Here is a 17,417-nt window from a genome sequence, read left to right as displayed (position 1 = left end):
TTCTACCACGATTTTTAGCTGTAGTCGCCCTTCCTGTTTTCCCCTCTTGACTCCTTTTAGTTCATTCTCTACATAGTAGCCAAAGAGCTTTAAAAATACATTATGGAGCTTCCCTGGTGGCGCAGTGGTTGGGAGTCCGCCTGCAGATGCAGGGGACGAGGGTTTGTGCACCGGTTGCGGAGCGGCTGGGCCCGTGAGCCATGGCCGCTGGGCCTGTGTGTCCGGAGCCTGTGCTCCGCGGTGGGGGAGGCCTCAGTAGTGAGAGGCCCGCGTACCACAAAAAAAAAAAAAAAAAAAAAAAAAAAACCCAACAATATTATGCTAAGTGAAGTAAATCAGAGAAAGACAAAGACTGTATGATTTCACTCATACATGGAATCTAAAAAAGCTAAACACACAGAAACAGAGAGCAGAGGGTAGTTGCCAGGGGCTGGTGGTGGTCAAAATGGGGTGATTGGTCAAATGGGAAAAAAAAAATTAACATAAGATTAATAAGTTCTGGGGATATAATGTAAAGCATAGTGACTATGGTTAACAATACTATATTATATACTTGAAATTTGCTAAGAGAGTAGCCCTTAAATGTTCTCATCTCCCACCACACACACACAATATGGTAACTAACTAACCTTATTGTGGTAACCATTTTGCAATATATATGTGTATTAAATCATAATATTGTACACCTTAGACTTATATAATGTTATATGTCAATTACATCTCAATAAAGCTGAAAAAAATACATAATTTTATGTCAAGTCACTGCCTAATGGCTTTGTATTTTGTGTAGAATAAAATCTAAACATCTTACTGTGGCATATAAGGTGCTGCACCATCTGGTCCTCATTATCTGGTCCCTTTGGAGCAGCTTGTAGCACTCTCTGCCTCTTTAGTAGCATCCCCTAGACCACTGACATTCTTTCATTTTTTAAACATGTCAAGGTCCTGCCACAGGGCATTTGCACATGCTACCACCACCTTGCTTGAAAGGCTCATTTCTCCACTTTTCAAATGTATTCTTCCTTGTCCTTTGGATCTCAAATATTACTTCTTCACAAAAGTCTCTCCTGAATACCTTATTTAACATGGGCCCACCCATTAATCTCTATCTCTGTTCCCTCTTTGTTAATTTCATGACATTTAACACAATTTGTAATTATGTCATTTAGTTGTTGACTCTTTTTCTGTTTCCCCTGACTTGAATTTAAGCTCTTGAAAGGCTGGGACTATGTTTGTTTTGTTCACTATTAGCCAGAGCTCCTAGCAGAAATTTGGCACGTAAGAGCAAATCAATAAAAATTTGTTGAATGATCGAGTGAATAAAAACAAAAATTAAATACAACCTAAATACCCATCAATAGTGAAATAGGTTTTCTATAAAATACCATTCTATTGTTTAAAAGAATGAGAGATATTCCTACATAGTATTGTTAAATGAAAAAAGCAGTTTACATAACAGTGCATTCATTGCAGTAATATTTTTAATAAAAATGTTTATTTATCTGTGAGTATATATACACCTATATGTATATACATGTGTGTATGTGTGTGTAATTCAGAGCACCTACAGAGGAAACTATTAACAATAGCTGAAGAAGGAAATAATACTGTAAAAGGGTGGGAACTGGTTGATGAGAGACTTTAGTTGTTTTTTTTCCTTTAATTTTGCTAGAGTGAACTTTTACTTCTGTGAGTACATTCATGTTTTTTGTATAATTTAAAAATAAATATATTTTTGTTTGCTGATACCTTTATTTAGTATGTTCAAATTAATTTGGGAAATTGGATAATCAATAGGTGTGAAAAGTTACCAGAATCAATTTATGGTGCAAATGGGATGCTATATGTAGAGATTAAGTAATTTCAAGCCTTTAAACTAAAATTGTTAGGTAGGAATAAATTTTCAATGTTGGAAACGCTAGGGGTAAAATAATTACACATTTTTGCTCATTCAAGAAGAAAAGTTATGTGCTATTTTCATGAGATTTCAGGCCTGAAATATTGATTTTTTTATACCAATAAAGAATAAATATAGGGGCTTCCCTGGTGGCGCAGTGGTTGAGAATCCGCCTGCCAATGCAGGAGACACGGGTTCGTGCCCTGGTCCGGGAAGATCCCACATGCCGCGGAGCAACTAAGCCCGTGAGCCATGGCCGCTGAGCCTGTGCGTCCGGAGCCTGTGCTCCGCAACGGGAGAGGCCACAACAGTGAGAGGCCCGCATACCGCAAAAAAAAAAAAAAAAAAGAATAAATATATTTGAGAGTTTTACATTTTATTCAGCAGTGCTGCAATTGATAATGAAAACAGAGACAAGACATCAGAAGATTTTACAACCAAGAAAAGTTGTGTCCATTCATTCGTACATTTGATCAGCTCTGTCACATTAACTCAACTTCCAAAAAATAAGCAAACAAAAAAAGCTTTGTCTATTTTTATAGTCTGTTGGATCAATGTGGGAAGAATGCATATATCCTTTATACAACCGCCAATTCAAACAGAATTGCAGAAATGCAATTCATGATTGATTCCTGAAAGAATTATCACAAAATATGGGTCAGAGGGAACCTCAAGGATTCCAACCCACTTCCAGCATTTGGGAATGTGCACTTTCTCACCCAGAGGAGGCACAAGTGCAAGACAGCTTCAGGCTCTCAAGGATAAGCATCAGACAGCCTTGTAGACTTTGCAGTTTTGAGCTTGAGGCCACTTCTCTTTCCAAGTTCTGCCTTCAACTTCTTTGCCTCAAGAATTAAGAGTCTTTTCCTGTATCACTGTCACCTTTAACATTGTCATCACCAACAGATGTGCTTCTTTTCCTAGCCTTGCTACAGAGTGGAACACAGTCTCCCAAGAACCTACTTTCCTTGATATTCTGAAAAGAGTGTAGTCTCTGTACCCTTGGGGATGAAATAGCTCAGGAACAATGCCTCAGAGTCACAGGCAGAGCAGGAGTGAGTGGTGGAGAAGAGCATCCTGCGGTGTACAGGAAAGACGGTGGTATAAAACCATGATACAAAATTTTAAGTCTCCATCAGTTCCAATGGGCAATTTCCAGCTCAGTCTGGATGGCCGCCAACTCATTAGTGTTGAGTTCCATGAACATAGATTTCCAAAAGGCATTTTCTTATTGAGACAATTTGAATATTAAAAATATTTTCCCTCAATTCCTGATCATAGGAAGAACAATCTTCTTCCTCACTCCATGATCCCTGCATCTGACCATGAAATAAAGACTGTTATTCTCTTGAAAGTATTAGGAGAAACTATTCTGTCCTCTCCCACCTCACTCATGTTCCCCACAGAAGGAAGGCCTTAACTGAATGGGAGAAGGTCACCAGGGTCACTGGCTTCTGTAAGGAACATATAGGTTATGTTCATATATTCATTACCTTCTCCTCTCCTGGCCCGTCCCTGCAATAAACCTAGTAGCTGATTATTTACCAAAAATAGAGATGATGTTCTGATCCTTCTAAACTCTATTTCTTAATATGTTCAGAAACGTAGAGGAAAAAAGTCTCCAAAGAAATGTTCATTGCCTTCATGGTTTAAGTCTCTGATTGATGGATGTCTGTCTCAGATCCACAAACCACCGAGTAATGTGGATGTTTGAGACCGAATGAGGTAACAATACATTTAAGTAGTGTTTATTGAACTTAGCACAGAAAAGACACTTACCAAACAAAACTAACAAAAAAATGAATGAAGATAGAAATAGCTCATATTTATTTAGTGAGCATAAACTAAGTGCAAGATGCACACACAATTGGTAACATACCAAATCAATCAAGGTCCTTTCCAGAAACGAAATTCCACTCAGATGGTTTCAACTCAAGCATCTTTAATAAAGGGACTATTTACAGAGGACTGGGCAAAATTAAGAGAACTAACCGTGGATGCTGAAGCACCCAGGAGTAGAAATAGGCAAAAACCATTCATTATGATACTGAGGCCTGAAGGACATGAGGAAGAATAGTGTTGCAATGGCCCCGTAAGAGCTGGTGCCCTGGAGGAGGGGCTGTGGGACAGAAAGAGGAGGGTCAGATCTATTGCCATAATATGCCAGAACCAGGACACTTAAGCAGAGAGAAAGCAAAGAAGAAAGACCAACTGCTTCTCCTTTTCTCCTGTCTCCTTTCAGTGTGTTGCACTGACCAGAAGCAACCAGAAACTAAACAGCCAGGGAGTCTGGGTGATGCAATGTGTAAGGATCAGCCTTAGAGCACAGAAGAGGGTAGAAAAGGATAGAGAATGGGTCAGTCAGAGCAAAGAGGGGAGACAGAAAATGGAAAGCAGTCAACACAAATGTGTAATAAGAATTATCTTAATTTTCAAAACTATCTTGTGAGATAAATACAGTTATTCTCATTGTAAATGTTAAAAAAAGTGAGATTTAGAGATGGTAAATAAATTGTTCAATTCCTGAGTCCACAGGCTTAATAACTAAACTATTCTAGATGCAGAGTATATGCCCCCAAATGTTTGCTTCAATAATTAATTGATTAAATAGGAGCTATATTTGATGTAATTAGGCATGCATTGTCTTTATAAATATAAGCTAATTAAGCATTGTAATTATTGGTCTGTAAAAAAAAAGTGAGATTTAGAGACAGTAAACAAGTTGTTCAATTCCTGAGTCCACAGGCTTAGTATCTAAACTATTCTAGATACAGAGTATGTGTCCCAAAACGTTTGCTTCAAGAATTAATTGATTAAGTAGGAGCTATATATATATATATTTTTTTTTTGCGGTATGCGGGCCTCTCACTGTTGTGGCCTCTCCCGTTGCGGAGCACAGGCTCCGGACAGGAGCTATATTTGATGTAATTAGGCATGCATTGTCTTTGTAAGTATAAGCTAATTAACCATAGTAATTATTGGTCTGTAAAAGAGAGATGACTTTTCTTCCCTGAGATACCAAATGCCACTTAATTAGGATTAGGAAACAACTGAAGGAACATTCAGGATTAGAGTTGAAAGGCAGAGGAAGTGGAGATTCACTAGAAACGAAGAACTCTGAAAGGCAGGTTTTTCTCAGGCAGCCAACAGAGCATAAGTCCTCGCTGAGTTCCCACAGACATCTTTCCTCCTCATACCTCCGGCATGATTTAGGCAAACGGTGTTAATCTAGTGCCTGAGCACACAGCTCATGCCCCGACTCTGAGCTCTTCCATGTGCTATTACCTGGGCCTGAAATACCTTTCTTCCCTTTCTTTTCCTGATCTTATTTTTCAAACTTATTTTTCAACTTATTTTTCAAAGCCATGTTCAAAGCCATCTCCTCTGTGAAGTCCTCCTGAAGGCTGGGGATGTGTTTTGTACTCCTGTGTACCCCTCATGCTTTACAAATAGCCTGAAACATATAAGACACTGTGAATGTATTTAAATTAATTAAACTAAGGAGAAAATGAGAATTGGGTTCTGAAGATTGCAGACTTTGGGGGGAAGCAATATAGAGAGACACAGGACTAAAATGGGGTAGATATTAGAGGTAGATCAAATTGATATAGAATAAAGAGCCATCAATAAAGCTAATCTCCTATACAGCACAGAGCTGGACTCTGTTCCCTTGAAAGTGCCCACAACACCATGTGGCTGTCAGCTCAGTGTCTGCCACCCAAAGTCTCCCTGTATATCTCTTTGTTACTTACTGTTTGAAGAATTATGCACATATGTTTCTTTACCTTTCTCATCTTTACATTTTATCTTCTCTCTTATAATTTATAGCTAAAGTTGAGTTGAATCAGTTTGATCACAAATATACAGTATTCCTTCCCTAACAGAATGGCTACATTTTACTTTTATTTTTAAAAATTTTAAAGATCTTACTGGCTTTACTCAATCAGGCATGAATCATGCCTGATTCATGAATCAGGCAGCATCCAATCTAACAGATGGAAAGAACCTCCAAGGAGAGTATAGGCGGAACAGGAACAAGGATGTTCTACTAGCAAAAAGTAGATTGGCAGCAATGTCACTTTCCTTTAAGGGATGGGGTCTATCCGGCAGGTCACTTAACTAGAGCTGATTATGCGATGCCTGGTTGACTGGTTTCTGGGAGAGCCAAAACTGTAATTAAGTCTCAGTTTGATGAGGTGGGGCTTAGCATGAGTGACTCCATTTGGGGCCTGTTGTCTTATTTTTATTAATCCTCCCCCCTTTTTTTTGGCCACACCATGCAGCTCGCAGGGTCTTAGTTCTCCAGCCAGGGATCAAACCCATGCCCCCTGCATTGGGAGTGCAGAGTCTTAAACCCTGAACCGCCAGGGAAGTCCCTCAATTCCCCGTTTTTTTGTTTTTTTTTGTTTTTTTTTTGTTTTTTGCGGTACACGGGCCTCTCACTGTTGTGGCCTCTCCCGTTGCGGAGCACAGGCTCCGGACGCGCAGGCTCAGCGACCATGGCTCACGGGCCCAGCCGCTCCGCGGCATGTGGGATCTTCCCGGACCGGGGCATAAACCAGCGTCCCCTGCATTGGCAGGGGGACTCTCAACCACTGCACCACCAAGGAAGCCCAATTCCCCCTTTTTTATGAGACTCTCAGTCTGAGATGTGATCAAAATTTGGCATTGGCATTACTCCCAGCTAATGCTCTAAAGTTCTCAAGTTTTTGCTGAATCTCTGTGGTGCTTACAGGTCGCTACACTGGGTTCACATTCTTTAAGTCAGTCATTTTCTTCATTCCTTTTCTGATGTTCTAGTTTTAGGGAAATCTTTTGCTTGCTGGTTAGTGGTTGCAAACGTGCATTTGAAGATTTTGAGAGAATACCAAGCCCCAGGGAGACTACTGTGATTATCATAAGCAGGATAATTCCTAATATCTGGCGTGTACTTTGGAGCAGAATGGCTACCTTTTAATATAACCTTTTTATGAGTCATTATTCATCTCAAATTTGACATTATTAAAAGCTTCTTTTGCTCCCAACTCTACCCACCTCTCCCCACACCCAGATTTATATGGAGTTGATTGCTATGTTAGCTAAGGCATCAGACAAGGCATGCAAGAGGCTGTGATCATGATTAAGATATGGTTTCTGACACTAGGAAGTTTGGGCTGTAGCAGGAAGAGTAAGAAAAGATGTGCAATAATTGATCTAAAGAATACAATTTTTGAGGGACAGAAATAATTGCTAGGGTGTAAAGCAATGAGAGAACTCACTTCTGAGAAGGAGAATAGGAAGGGCTACACGAAGAATACAACATCTTTTTATTTTTATCCAGTTTTGAAATTGCCATAGACCTTAAGTTTATGAACCAAGGAGCAGATAGGAGAATGACGGGTTTTTTCCTACCTCTTTTAAAGGGATTAGAAAAGGAATGGCGTTGACATTTAGGGTGACGCTGGAAGAAAGGGGGACACAATGCATGCCATAGAGGGATGATTTATAAAGTTATTCACTTCAAGGGAAGCAGATGCTCAGAGCCTAGCATGACTCAGGAAAATCATAAATTTCTCCCCTTTTCACCCTGGGCCACCATATTGCACACCAAGAGACGCCATACACGTCATATTCTATGTACATATAAAACAGGAGCCTCCAGGAGTCTTTTTCCTTATTGCTTTCTCATGAAATTTTAATACCACAGATATGCTGTGTGTCTTTTATGTACTGTACATATATCTGTGTTTCATACCTAAAAGAGTAAGATTTTTTGTTCCTCCCCTTACCTGCCCCCCGCATCAAAAAGAACAAATTTTCACCCTCTTGGGAGTGATATCATCTGTGTCGAGAATGCTTGATGGGAAAGCATTATCTATTCATGTTACAGGGGACATCTTTGTAGACCATAATGTGAATGGTTCTGCTGGATACCACTTCGACTCTCTGGAGATATTAGACAATAATTAAGTGATCCTGTGACAGGCAAATTTGATTTTGAGACATTTTAATTTCAATCTCAAATATTAGGTTATCTTAGTTGACACCTAAGTCACACCACAGGTACTGAGAAGAATTCCCACATCTTTACAAGGCTGATGAAACGTTCCTGAAAGACTGTAAATCATTCATCACACGGGCGTTTGAATGTGTAGCAGACTTTAATGACTTTAATGAAGGATTAAGGCTGCTGTCCATCTTCAGACTTTCCTACTTAGGACAGCCCCCCCTCACTCCCTGATTCTGCATCTCAAGTACCTTCAAGAAGATTCATAAGTGTCATTATTCTGAACTGGCAAAGACTTTGACATATCATTTTCATTCTCACTTTTCCTACTAAACTTTTTCATAGAAGAGGCGAGTACAGAGATTTATTTTCTGTTTTTTTTCTTTTAACAGTTTTTAATGAAAGTTGTATACAAGATTACTTCATTCCTGCATCTTCTCAATTGTTTCTTCCTTATATTTGCCCTTTTCCTTTCCTACTTGGCGAGATGTGGCTTTACGTTCGAGGATCTTTTTGTGGTCTTTGTCCAGTTTTAGTCTGGCGATAACCACCTTGCTGGGGTGAATGCCCACATGGACAGCTGTGCCATCAGCCTTCTCCCGCTGCACTCGTTCAATGTAGATGACATACTTCTTCCTGTAAACCCGGACTACTTTGCCAATTTGCTGCCCTTTGTAGAGCCCTCGTGCAACCTGAACTGCATCATCCTTCCGGATGGGCATGGATCGGACATTGTACTTCTGTCTCAGCTCTTTAGAAAGAGGGGAAGACATAATCTTCCTGCGAAGGTGGGAAGGCGCGTTGAAATGCCTTTTCCGGTTCTTGCTTCGGTCAGAAGTCACAAAGGGATTGAACTTAATTTCCGCTGCTAGCGCTTCAGCGATGGCCACAAAAGGGCGAGATTTATTTTCTTGCTGATGTGAATTGTCTCCCAAATACACAGAGATTAAAATGTGAGCGTGGTTATTGTTCATTACAGTTTCATTTATTTTATTTTTTTAATTAAAAAACTTTTTATTGTCGTGAAGTATATAACATAAAATTTTCCATTTTATCCATTTTAAGTGTACAAATCAGTGGCATGAATTGCATTCACAATGTTAGACAACCAATCATCACTATTTCCAAAATTTTTTCATCACTCCAAGCAAAAACTCTGACCATTAGGCAATAAGCCCATTCCTTCCTCTTCCCGTTTTTAGTAATCTCTATGCTACTTCCTGTGTCAATTAACTTGCCTATCCTAGTACATTCCATATAAGTGGAATCATACAATATTTGCCCTGTTATGTCTGGCTTATTTCACTTTGAACAATGTTTTTAAGTTTTCTCCATATAGCAATATGTACAAGAACTTCATTCCTTTTTATAGCTGAATAATATTCCATTGTATATATATCCTGCATTTTGTGTATCCATTCATCTGCTGATGGACACTTGGGTTATTTTCATCTTTTGGCTACTGTGAACAATGTTGCAGTAAGCATTGACATACAAATACCTGAGTCCTGTTTTAAAATTCTTTGACATATATACCTACTAGTGCAATTGTTGAGTCAGTTGGTAATTCTACGTTCAGGTTTTGAGAACTGTTTTCCACCATTTTATATTACCACCAGCAATGTACCAGGATACCAATTTCTCTACATTTTCACTAATACTGTATTCTCCTTTTTTTAAATAGCTATTCTACTGGTTGTGAAGTGCTATCTCATTGTGGTTTTGATTTATATTTTTTCTGATGATTAATGATTTTGAGCATCTTTTTAAAAATTATGGTAAAAAACATGTAACATGAGATATCCCCTCTTAACAAATTTTTAAGTGTACAGCATTAATGTTGTACATAAGCATAAGCACAATGTTGTACAGCAGAGCTCTAGAACTTTTTCATCCTGCGTGACTGATACTCTGTATCCACTGAGCAGCAGCTTATTTCCTCCTTATAGTTTTAAATAACATTTTTTTCCATTACGGGGAGTCATGTATCATTATAGATATTTTAGTTAAAAATTGAAGAGGTTCTGTTTGGGATTGCTAGCCAGATTCTGTTTTTTTGTTTTTTCTTCCCATTTTTCAAGTATTGTTCTTTGTAATGGCAAACAACAGCAAAACGCTTTCACTTTTTAATCGAATGATCTGTCTTGAGAATAAATTGGTTTTTCAAGGGCCTATTCAAACATTAAGACTCAGTGGTCACATTCCAGTTTACTAAATATAAAGAAAATTCTCACATAGAACACAAATCTAGATTCTGAAACCTTTAAACCTCTGACCCTTGGAAGATGTCAGTGGACCAGGTTCAGGTGATAATCTAGAACCATGGCTGATATTTTCACCAGCCATTTTCCTCATCGATATTAGCCAGAGACCTGGTCTACACCATACCCATCAATCTCCTTTCTTGCCTCGATTTTTGTGATATTTGATTACTATAAGGTTGGGAGATTTTATTGCATAAAGTTTAAAGGATGTGTCCACATTGGAAAGGAACACAAAAGTACCCAAGAAACTCTCCACTTTAAAACATCCAACATTTCGTACAGTGTAATTCCTTCCTTATCCCCTAAAGACAGTTCTCATTCTATCGCACCTGGCCTTCAGTAACTTCAAACTGCTGTCAGAAAAAAGTAAAAATTCCTTAGCATGACATACAAAGTCATCTCAGCCTCATCCTATCTACATTTATGGCCTCATTCCAAGCAAACCTTTCTCTTACTTCTCCTACATTACTGGGCTTTTCTAAACTAGACTCTTTTTTTTTTTTTTTTTCATTTCTCTGCCTCTCAGCTTGTCATTCCTTCTGTCTAGAAATTACTTCTCATGCTGACCACCAACAATTAACACCTGACACCTCGCTTAACAAGTGTTTACATAACTAGTCACCCTTCTCTAATGCCCTCATGCTTTGCATGTATCTCCTTCACAGATCTTCTCCAATTTAATTGCAGTTATTTGTAGGCAGACTTGCTCTTGCTAATAGACAGTCTCTTTTTAAGGGAATGGACAGTGCTGACTCAGTAAAGTGCTTATGACACTATGCATTTATTTATTTATTAGGCTGAACTATATAAAACTGCTGATATTTACCCATTTTGACCTACAAAAATGACAATACTTATATTATTTATGACCTACCTCATTCTAAAAATACCTCTCAAAATCCTATTGAAAATACACTGAGACAGACAGTATGCTCACCAAACACTGCATTTGAACCTCTATATTTCTTGGCTCCCTTGCTACTGGTTAGGGCCTTACAGCCAGGCCTGGTCAATAAAGCAACAAAAAGGTGAACAGAAGTGTGTCCCTTGGTGGTTGAAACAGTGAAAATAGCATGTGCGTCTTTCCAGGTGCTCTTCTCTTGCTATAATGACCAAAGTGACTGCATGTTCCAGACAGTGCAGCTACATATGGTAAAACTTTTTACCTTGGGCTGGTAACTGACACATGGCACAAAGCCCTACACCAACCTATAATGTACATAAGCAAGAAATAAATCATGGTTGTGTTAGGTCACTGGGATTTCAACTTTAATTTCTGGCTAATCTTACATATAAACAAATGAAACAAAATAGACAAGGAAATGAGGGAAAGGGACATAAAGATAGAGAAATGAAGACAGGACAAGATTAAACCCAAAGTTTAATAGAGGGATAGACTGGGAGTTTGGGATTGACATGTACACACTGCTATGTTTAAAACAGATGACCAACAAGGACCTACTGTATAGCACAGCGAACTAAAAAAAAAAATTAAATTAAATTAAACCCGAAGTACCAGCCATTACGTACAAGAGGTATGATACGTATTTGATTTGAGCTTCCTCGTGGTCCCCCAAAAAGGAGAAACACCATCGCTTGCGAAGTTCAATGTCTCTAAAAAATGAAAACTAACTTATAACAGTGCTTTAAATTCTGGATATATATTGAATGAATGAACTTCTTACTATCATTATTTATGTGTATACTATATATCAGGAAAATAGAGAATAGCAACAGCAGCTCTGGAACAATTAAGAGTCTTTATGAGAGTGGGTCAGAGAAACCTCTCAACTGTGCTGAGCCTCGCCTAACACTAGAGCAATTACTTTTCTGTCTCCATTTGCCAATTAGCAAATGATTCTAAACAAAAGGATGCTGATGTTTTGGTAAAGCACTCACTTTGTGCATGCATCTTTAGTACGGTCTTTTTAAAAATACCATTTTAGACAGTGCTCAACTGCCTGTTAACAAATCCACAACAAAGGATTTTACATTAAAAAATTCTTAGCTCAGAGGTGAGAATAACACCTCCAATAATTTTGTGAGAATCATAGGTCACAGAGACTGACAGTAAGATATTAATAACTTTATTCTGCAAACTTTTGCTGAAACTAAGACAGTAATTATCTGAGTTGTTATCTCTTCAGTTACACATTTCCAAATTAAGATAGAAAGGCCAAATAGTTATGCACTAACAATATGTGTTTGTATAAGCATTTGAATTAAAAAGCTTGTGAGATTATGGATCATTTTTATTATCTTCTTTATACTTTGCTTTTTTCAAAATATTTAATAATAAGCTACATTATTTTTATAATCAGAGAAATGCATTTTAAAATATATAAAATTAAAACATTTTGGTGTTTTGATCCAGCCTGTTCTCAGCGCTATCTACCCACCCTCTCTTCCTCATTCACAGCCTTGAACTTTAAAGACAGGGATCATATCACACTTGCCACTTATTACCCCCTTTACTACCTCTATCTTTCAAAGCTTGAGGACAGAAACTCTTGTTATAAATAAGCTGGATAGGTCTATAAAATACAAAGACCTCTGCATTCCCACCGGCAAAGTTCTTAGAGGAGACCACTCCTAGTGTACTTGTAGATATTCCTGCTTCAGCTAATGTGCCCCAGAGTCTCATCCTCAGCAATGCAATGTCCCTGTCTATTTAATACAATCTGTTATCTCTTTGCTCAAAGCCAAAATCATTCAAACTCTTTCTATACCCTTTTTATCCATTACTGAAGCTACACTATTCATTTCCAGAAATGCACCTCCAATTCTGTTACCCTCTTCAAAGCACATGGCATCTCTGCATGGCAGTCAACTTCTTATACAATGCTTTAACAAAGCAGAGAGAAGAAGAATATGAGTGCTTTTTCATATTAGTTGATATAACATCTGGAACACCCATATTTTCATTTGGTGTTCAATAAGCAATTATAAAATCAGTCTATCAATAAATTATACCATATTACAATAATCTCTTGCTCTATCTAAAACTTAAGAGAGGAAACTTAGGAAAATAAAAGGAATACCTCTGTTCAAACCATTAGACCCTCCATGTTTTGGGTAGACAACATTTGTGTGCACTGCACACACACACACACACACACACACACACACACACACACACACACACACACACACACACACACACACACACACACACTTCTCCAGGTAGGGCTGAGTAGCTCACCAAACAATCCTCATTTTGTCCTCCCAAATCTCCAGTCTCAGTTTCTCCTGAAGTGTAGTATCACAAGTAATTTGTCTCTGATCCAAAATAAAGTCTCTATACTTCCAAAGTTCAGGCCCTTTTGTTTCCATTACTCCTGAGAGCCAATTTATCTCTACCACAAAGGAGCTACCTGGCTTTTCCCAGAAGAAATGCAAAAGACTACATCATTAATACTTTGATAGAAAGAGCTGGTAGTATATTTAGTTGACACAACCTTCTGGAGGGCAGTTTTGTGAGAAATACGATGTGTTTAACTTCTGCATAAACTATGACCACCAAATTTTTACTTCTAGTAATTTATCCTAAGGAAATAATAGTGGATGTGTGCAAAGTTTTCTTAAAAAATTTTATTATAAAATTATGATGTTTCTAGAAGAAAATATTAACAGCTTTTATTTCAAGATTAACAGCTTTTATTTCAAGGTAATATGATTATGTCTTTTATTTTCTTCTTCATAGGTTCTTAAAATATATATGAATGTTCCTATAATAAAACTGTAATCAGACATAAGAATTCCATTTTCTGATCTGAGGATAGGCCTTGTCCACAGGCAATCAGCAGGACTGAGTGACTGATCAAATAATTTCACCTTTCATGTAAGAGTTTTCCCTCCAGAATCAGAAGAAGGGTGTTGTCAAGCCAAAATTCATTTAAGAAGTATTCTTCTAAAGTAAAAGAAGGCCACTAACCCACACTGCTGTAACAAGCAGGATTTTTAGAAAGTCACTTCCCACTTGACCTATCTGCATTGGGAACTAATTGGGTTTGATTTACTACGTGTCTCAACAGACCTTCCAGCTCCCTGGCTAAGCTGTTAGGTTTGCCTTGAAGTCAGTAAACCTTGGGTCCTCTAGTTCTCAGTCTGGGCCTTGGGCATCATACAAGCACCATTTACCTTGATTGCCTCAGTCAGTGGCCTTTCCCTTTAACTCACTAGAGATTCTGGGATATTTTCTTTTTATTCTCCACAATAAAATATCTTTCACATTGAGATCTCAGAGCCTCAGATAAGAAACCAGTTAAGGTATCTTAGGCCATTTTTCTGTACCTTGAAAAGATTATTGCTATGATCTATTATTTTCTTTCAACAAAATTTCCTCTCTGAGATCCCTGTGTATCTCTTGGTGCATCTGATTATTCCTGATTTTGAATAGCAGCATTATAAATTTAATACAATAGATATATGCTGAGAGTTTATGCCACTATTGCTTTGGAGACCATGTGTGTAAATTGAACTGGTACCCCAAATTTATAAAATGTTACCTTTTAAATATGAGGCCAATATTTCACTTTCAATATTTATTTTACATTAGAATTGCTACAATTCACTTAAGAGGCAACTTGGTAAGGAGGAAATAACCTACTAGACATTTATGTCATAGGTTGGATCCTGGGTCTGTGGGTTCTAGTGAGTCCCCATAAAAGAAACCCCTATATGAACCACGTAACAGCTTGAAACGTCTCATTTCTGGGAAGGCTTGCATGCTATGTATTTTAAGAGAAAAACATCCAAGACAGTAGTAGAACTAGTTAACAAAGTGCTGTATGAATGCCAGAATGTTCAGCAAGACTGGTGGCTTCCTGGAAGTAGCTGAGGTTGTAGCAATGATTAGGACAACTTTGGAGCCTTGGGCTATAGCAACAAAGGTACTAAGTGCGGCCTTCATGGAAGACATACCTATGTGTTTGTTGACTGAGGTTCCCACAGACACCGAACAAAGTTCAAGGAGGCTGTAAAATCATGGTGGTGATATCACAGAGTTTGGCACACAGTAAGAAATCAGCATTCATTTTCCTTCCCTCCTCATTCTGAGATTACTTTATGTCTAATATTTACTGTATAATCTACCAATAGCTTTTCTCCCTGAAGCCCCCAAGAAAAATATACTGCATCTTTCTCTAGAGTTAGCAAAAAATCTTCTCTCAGCTAGATACCCTGTTATGTTTGGGGCTAAGAAGTGGGAAAAAATGGCCTTTGGAGTCAGAATACCTGAATTTTTCCTCTTTTACTGTTCTCTATATTTTAATGAATATCTGCGTTAGAGTCATTTTTCTCTTATATGAAGAGAACATTGATTATACCAAAGCTCCTGAACCTTGCTCCATCCAAAATATAATGAGAGTAGCTACCGTGTGATTATTGCTGCCATTCTCATTTTTCAGATGAGGAAAATTTGGCTGTTAAAGGTAAAATACAACTGGACCAAGGTCACGTAGCTAATAGGCAACAGAGTGGGAACACAGACTTCTGATTCTGAAGCTTATGCTCATATCCACCATGCCATACAGCTCCTCGGCAAAGATGGAAACTTATTCTCTTAGGGAACTATCAAATAATAAAAATCGAGTGAACCCAAAGTCACCTTGCTCATTAAGAAGTACACACAATATAAAAATGATAAATCAGTTAACTTTTTTTTTACAACCTCAGTGTTCCGTGAGAAAACTAAACTCATCAATCTTCCTCCCAACTAATCTTTCAACATTAATAATTTCCTAAAGTAAATTATGAATGGGAATTAATTTAATGAGCTTTTCTTCCTAATGACATAAGCCTCATATCATCGTAGTTTCCAAAGCAAATTGCCATTTAAGTTATCAAAAGATGTGGACTGCAGCCCTCATGGAACTCGGAGTTAAAAACAGAATTTAATAATTAGAATTTATCATTGAAGCGGACACTTTGCATTCTCCCAAAAAAATAAAGAAAAAAATTAAGTATGTTAACATGGCCAGCAGCCTCATTTCCTTAGCAATTTAAGGATGTTTGTTTCTTGTCGTGTGTTACCTGCACCACAAAACACATGCTGCCAATATAAAATATGGCTTGTATACATTTTTAAATACACAATTATAATTTTCAATGAGCCCTGTACAAGAGGTATACTGCTTCATGTCATTTGCATAACATGTCAGTCAAACTGGCAGCTCGTTCACCCTTTTGCTGTCCTTGATGCAGAGCACAGAATGCTAAAGCCCCCACTGCCATTAGTGATGACAATCAGGATAAAAATCAGTCACCCACTTTTTTTTTTTTTTTTTTTTTTTTTTTTTTTTTGCGGTATGCGGGCCTCTCACTGTTGTGGCCTCTCCCGCTGCGGAGCACAGGCTCCGACGCGCAGGCCCAGCGGCCATGGCTCACGGGCCCAGCCGCTCCGCGGCATGTGGGATCCTCCCGGACCAGGGCACGAACCCGTGTCTCCCGCATCGGCAGGCGGACTCTCAACCACTGCGCCACCAGGGAAGCCCAGTCACCCACTTTTAACTAAAAGAAGGAAGAATTTACCTCTGATTTGTCAAATCATTTCACAGAGCAACGATACCATTAATCAACCATATTAGGCCTACAAAGGGACCAGAATTCCCACCATAACATTTATGGGCAAGCCATTATATATGAGGAAGAGGAGGAGTAAGAAAAAGGTTTGGATACTTTTTAAGGATATTAGTACTTGAAAAGGATTAAATAACTTGAAGTATCATCTTTCCTGTACTGTTTGTTCATTTGTATTTTAATACCCACTCTGGACAAGATGTTTTGATAAGGGGAATGAGCGAACAGTTTAAAAAACTGAGTTCTGGGGCTTCCCTGGTGGCGCAGTGGTTGAGAATCCGCCTGCCGATGCAGGGGACACGGGTTCGTGCCCTGGTCCGGGAAGATCCCACATGCCGCGGAGCAGCTGGGCCGGTGAGCCATGGCCGCTGAGCCTGCGCGTCCGGAGCCTGTGCTCCGCAACGGGAGAGGCCACAACAGTGAGAGGCCCGCATACCGCAAAAAAAAAAAAACAAAACAAAACTGAGTTCTCTCTATGCTTAGGGATGAGCAATTTACCAAGTTTATAGGAGAGGGGGAGTTATGATGGGCGGGATCTTGAAACATATGAGGAATGGTTGAGGAAACTGGATTTATTTAGCCTCAAGAAGATTCAGCAGAGGACATGCTAGATGCTTTCATTTATTTAAAACTGTCATGTGGAAGTGGATTAATAAACAAAACAAAGGCAAATGGTTAGAGGACACAAGGA

The 17,417-nt window shown here is 38.5% G+C and overlaps 1 protein-coding gene across 1 annotated transcript; it reads right to left on the bottom strand.

The window, feature by feature from the left end:
* Window positions 1-8,263: 8,263 nt before the first annotated feature.
* Window positions 8,264-8,857, bottom strand: LOC131760780 (large ribosomal subunit protein uL24-like). Its single transcript, XM_059070899.2, has one exon. It carries the CDS (start codon window positions 8,855-8,857, stop codon window positions 8,306-8,308), a length of 552 nt encoding a protein of 183 aa, XP_058926882.1. The 3' UTR covers window positions 8,264-8,305.
* Window positions 8,858-17,417: the final 8,560 nt, after the last annotated feature.

This window comes from Kogia breviceps, chromosome 8 (genome assembly GCF_026419965.1).
Source record: "Kogia breviceps isolate mKogBre1 chromosome 8, mKogBre1 haplotype 1, whole genome shotgun sequence".
Lineage (NCBI taxonomy): Eukaryota > Metazoa > Chordata > Mammalia > Artiodactyla > Physeteridae > Kogia > Kogia breviceps.
Note: the sequence above shows the minus strand (reverse complement) of the source record. Positions and strands in the feature narration are given on the sequence as shown.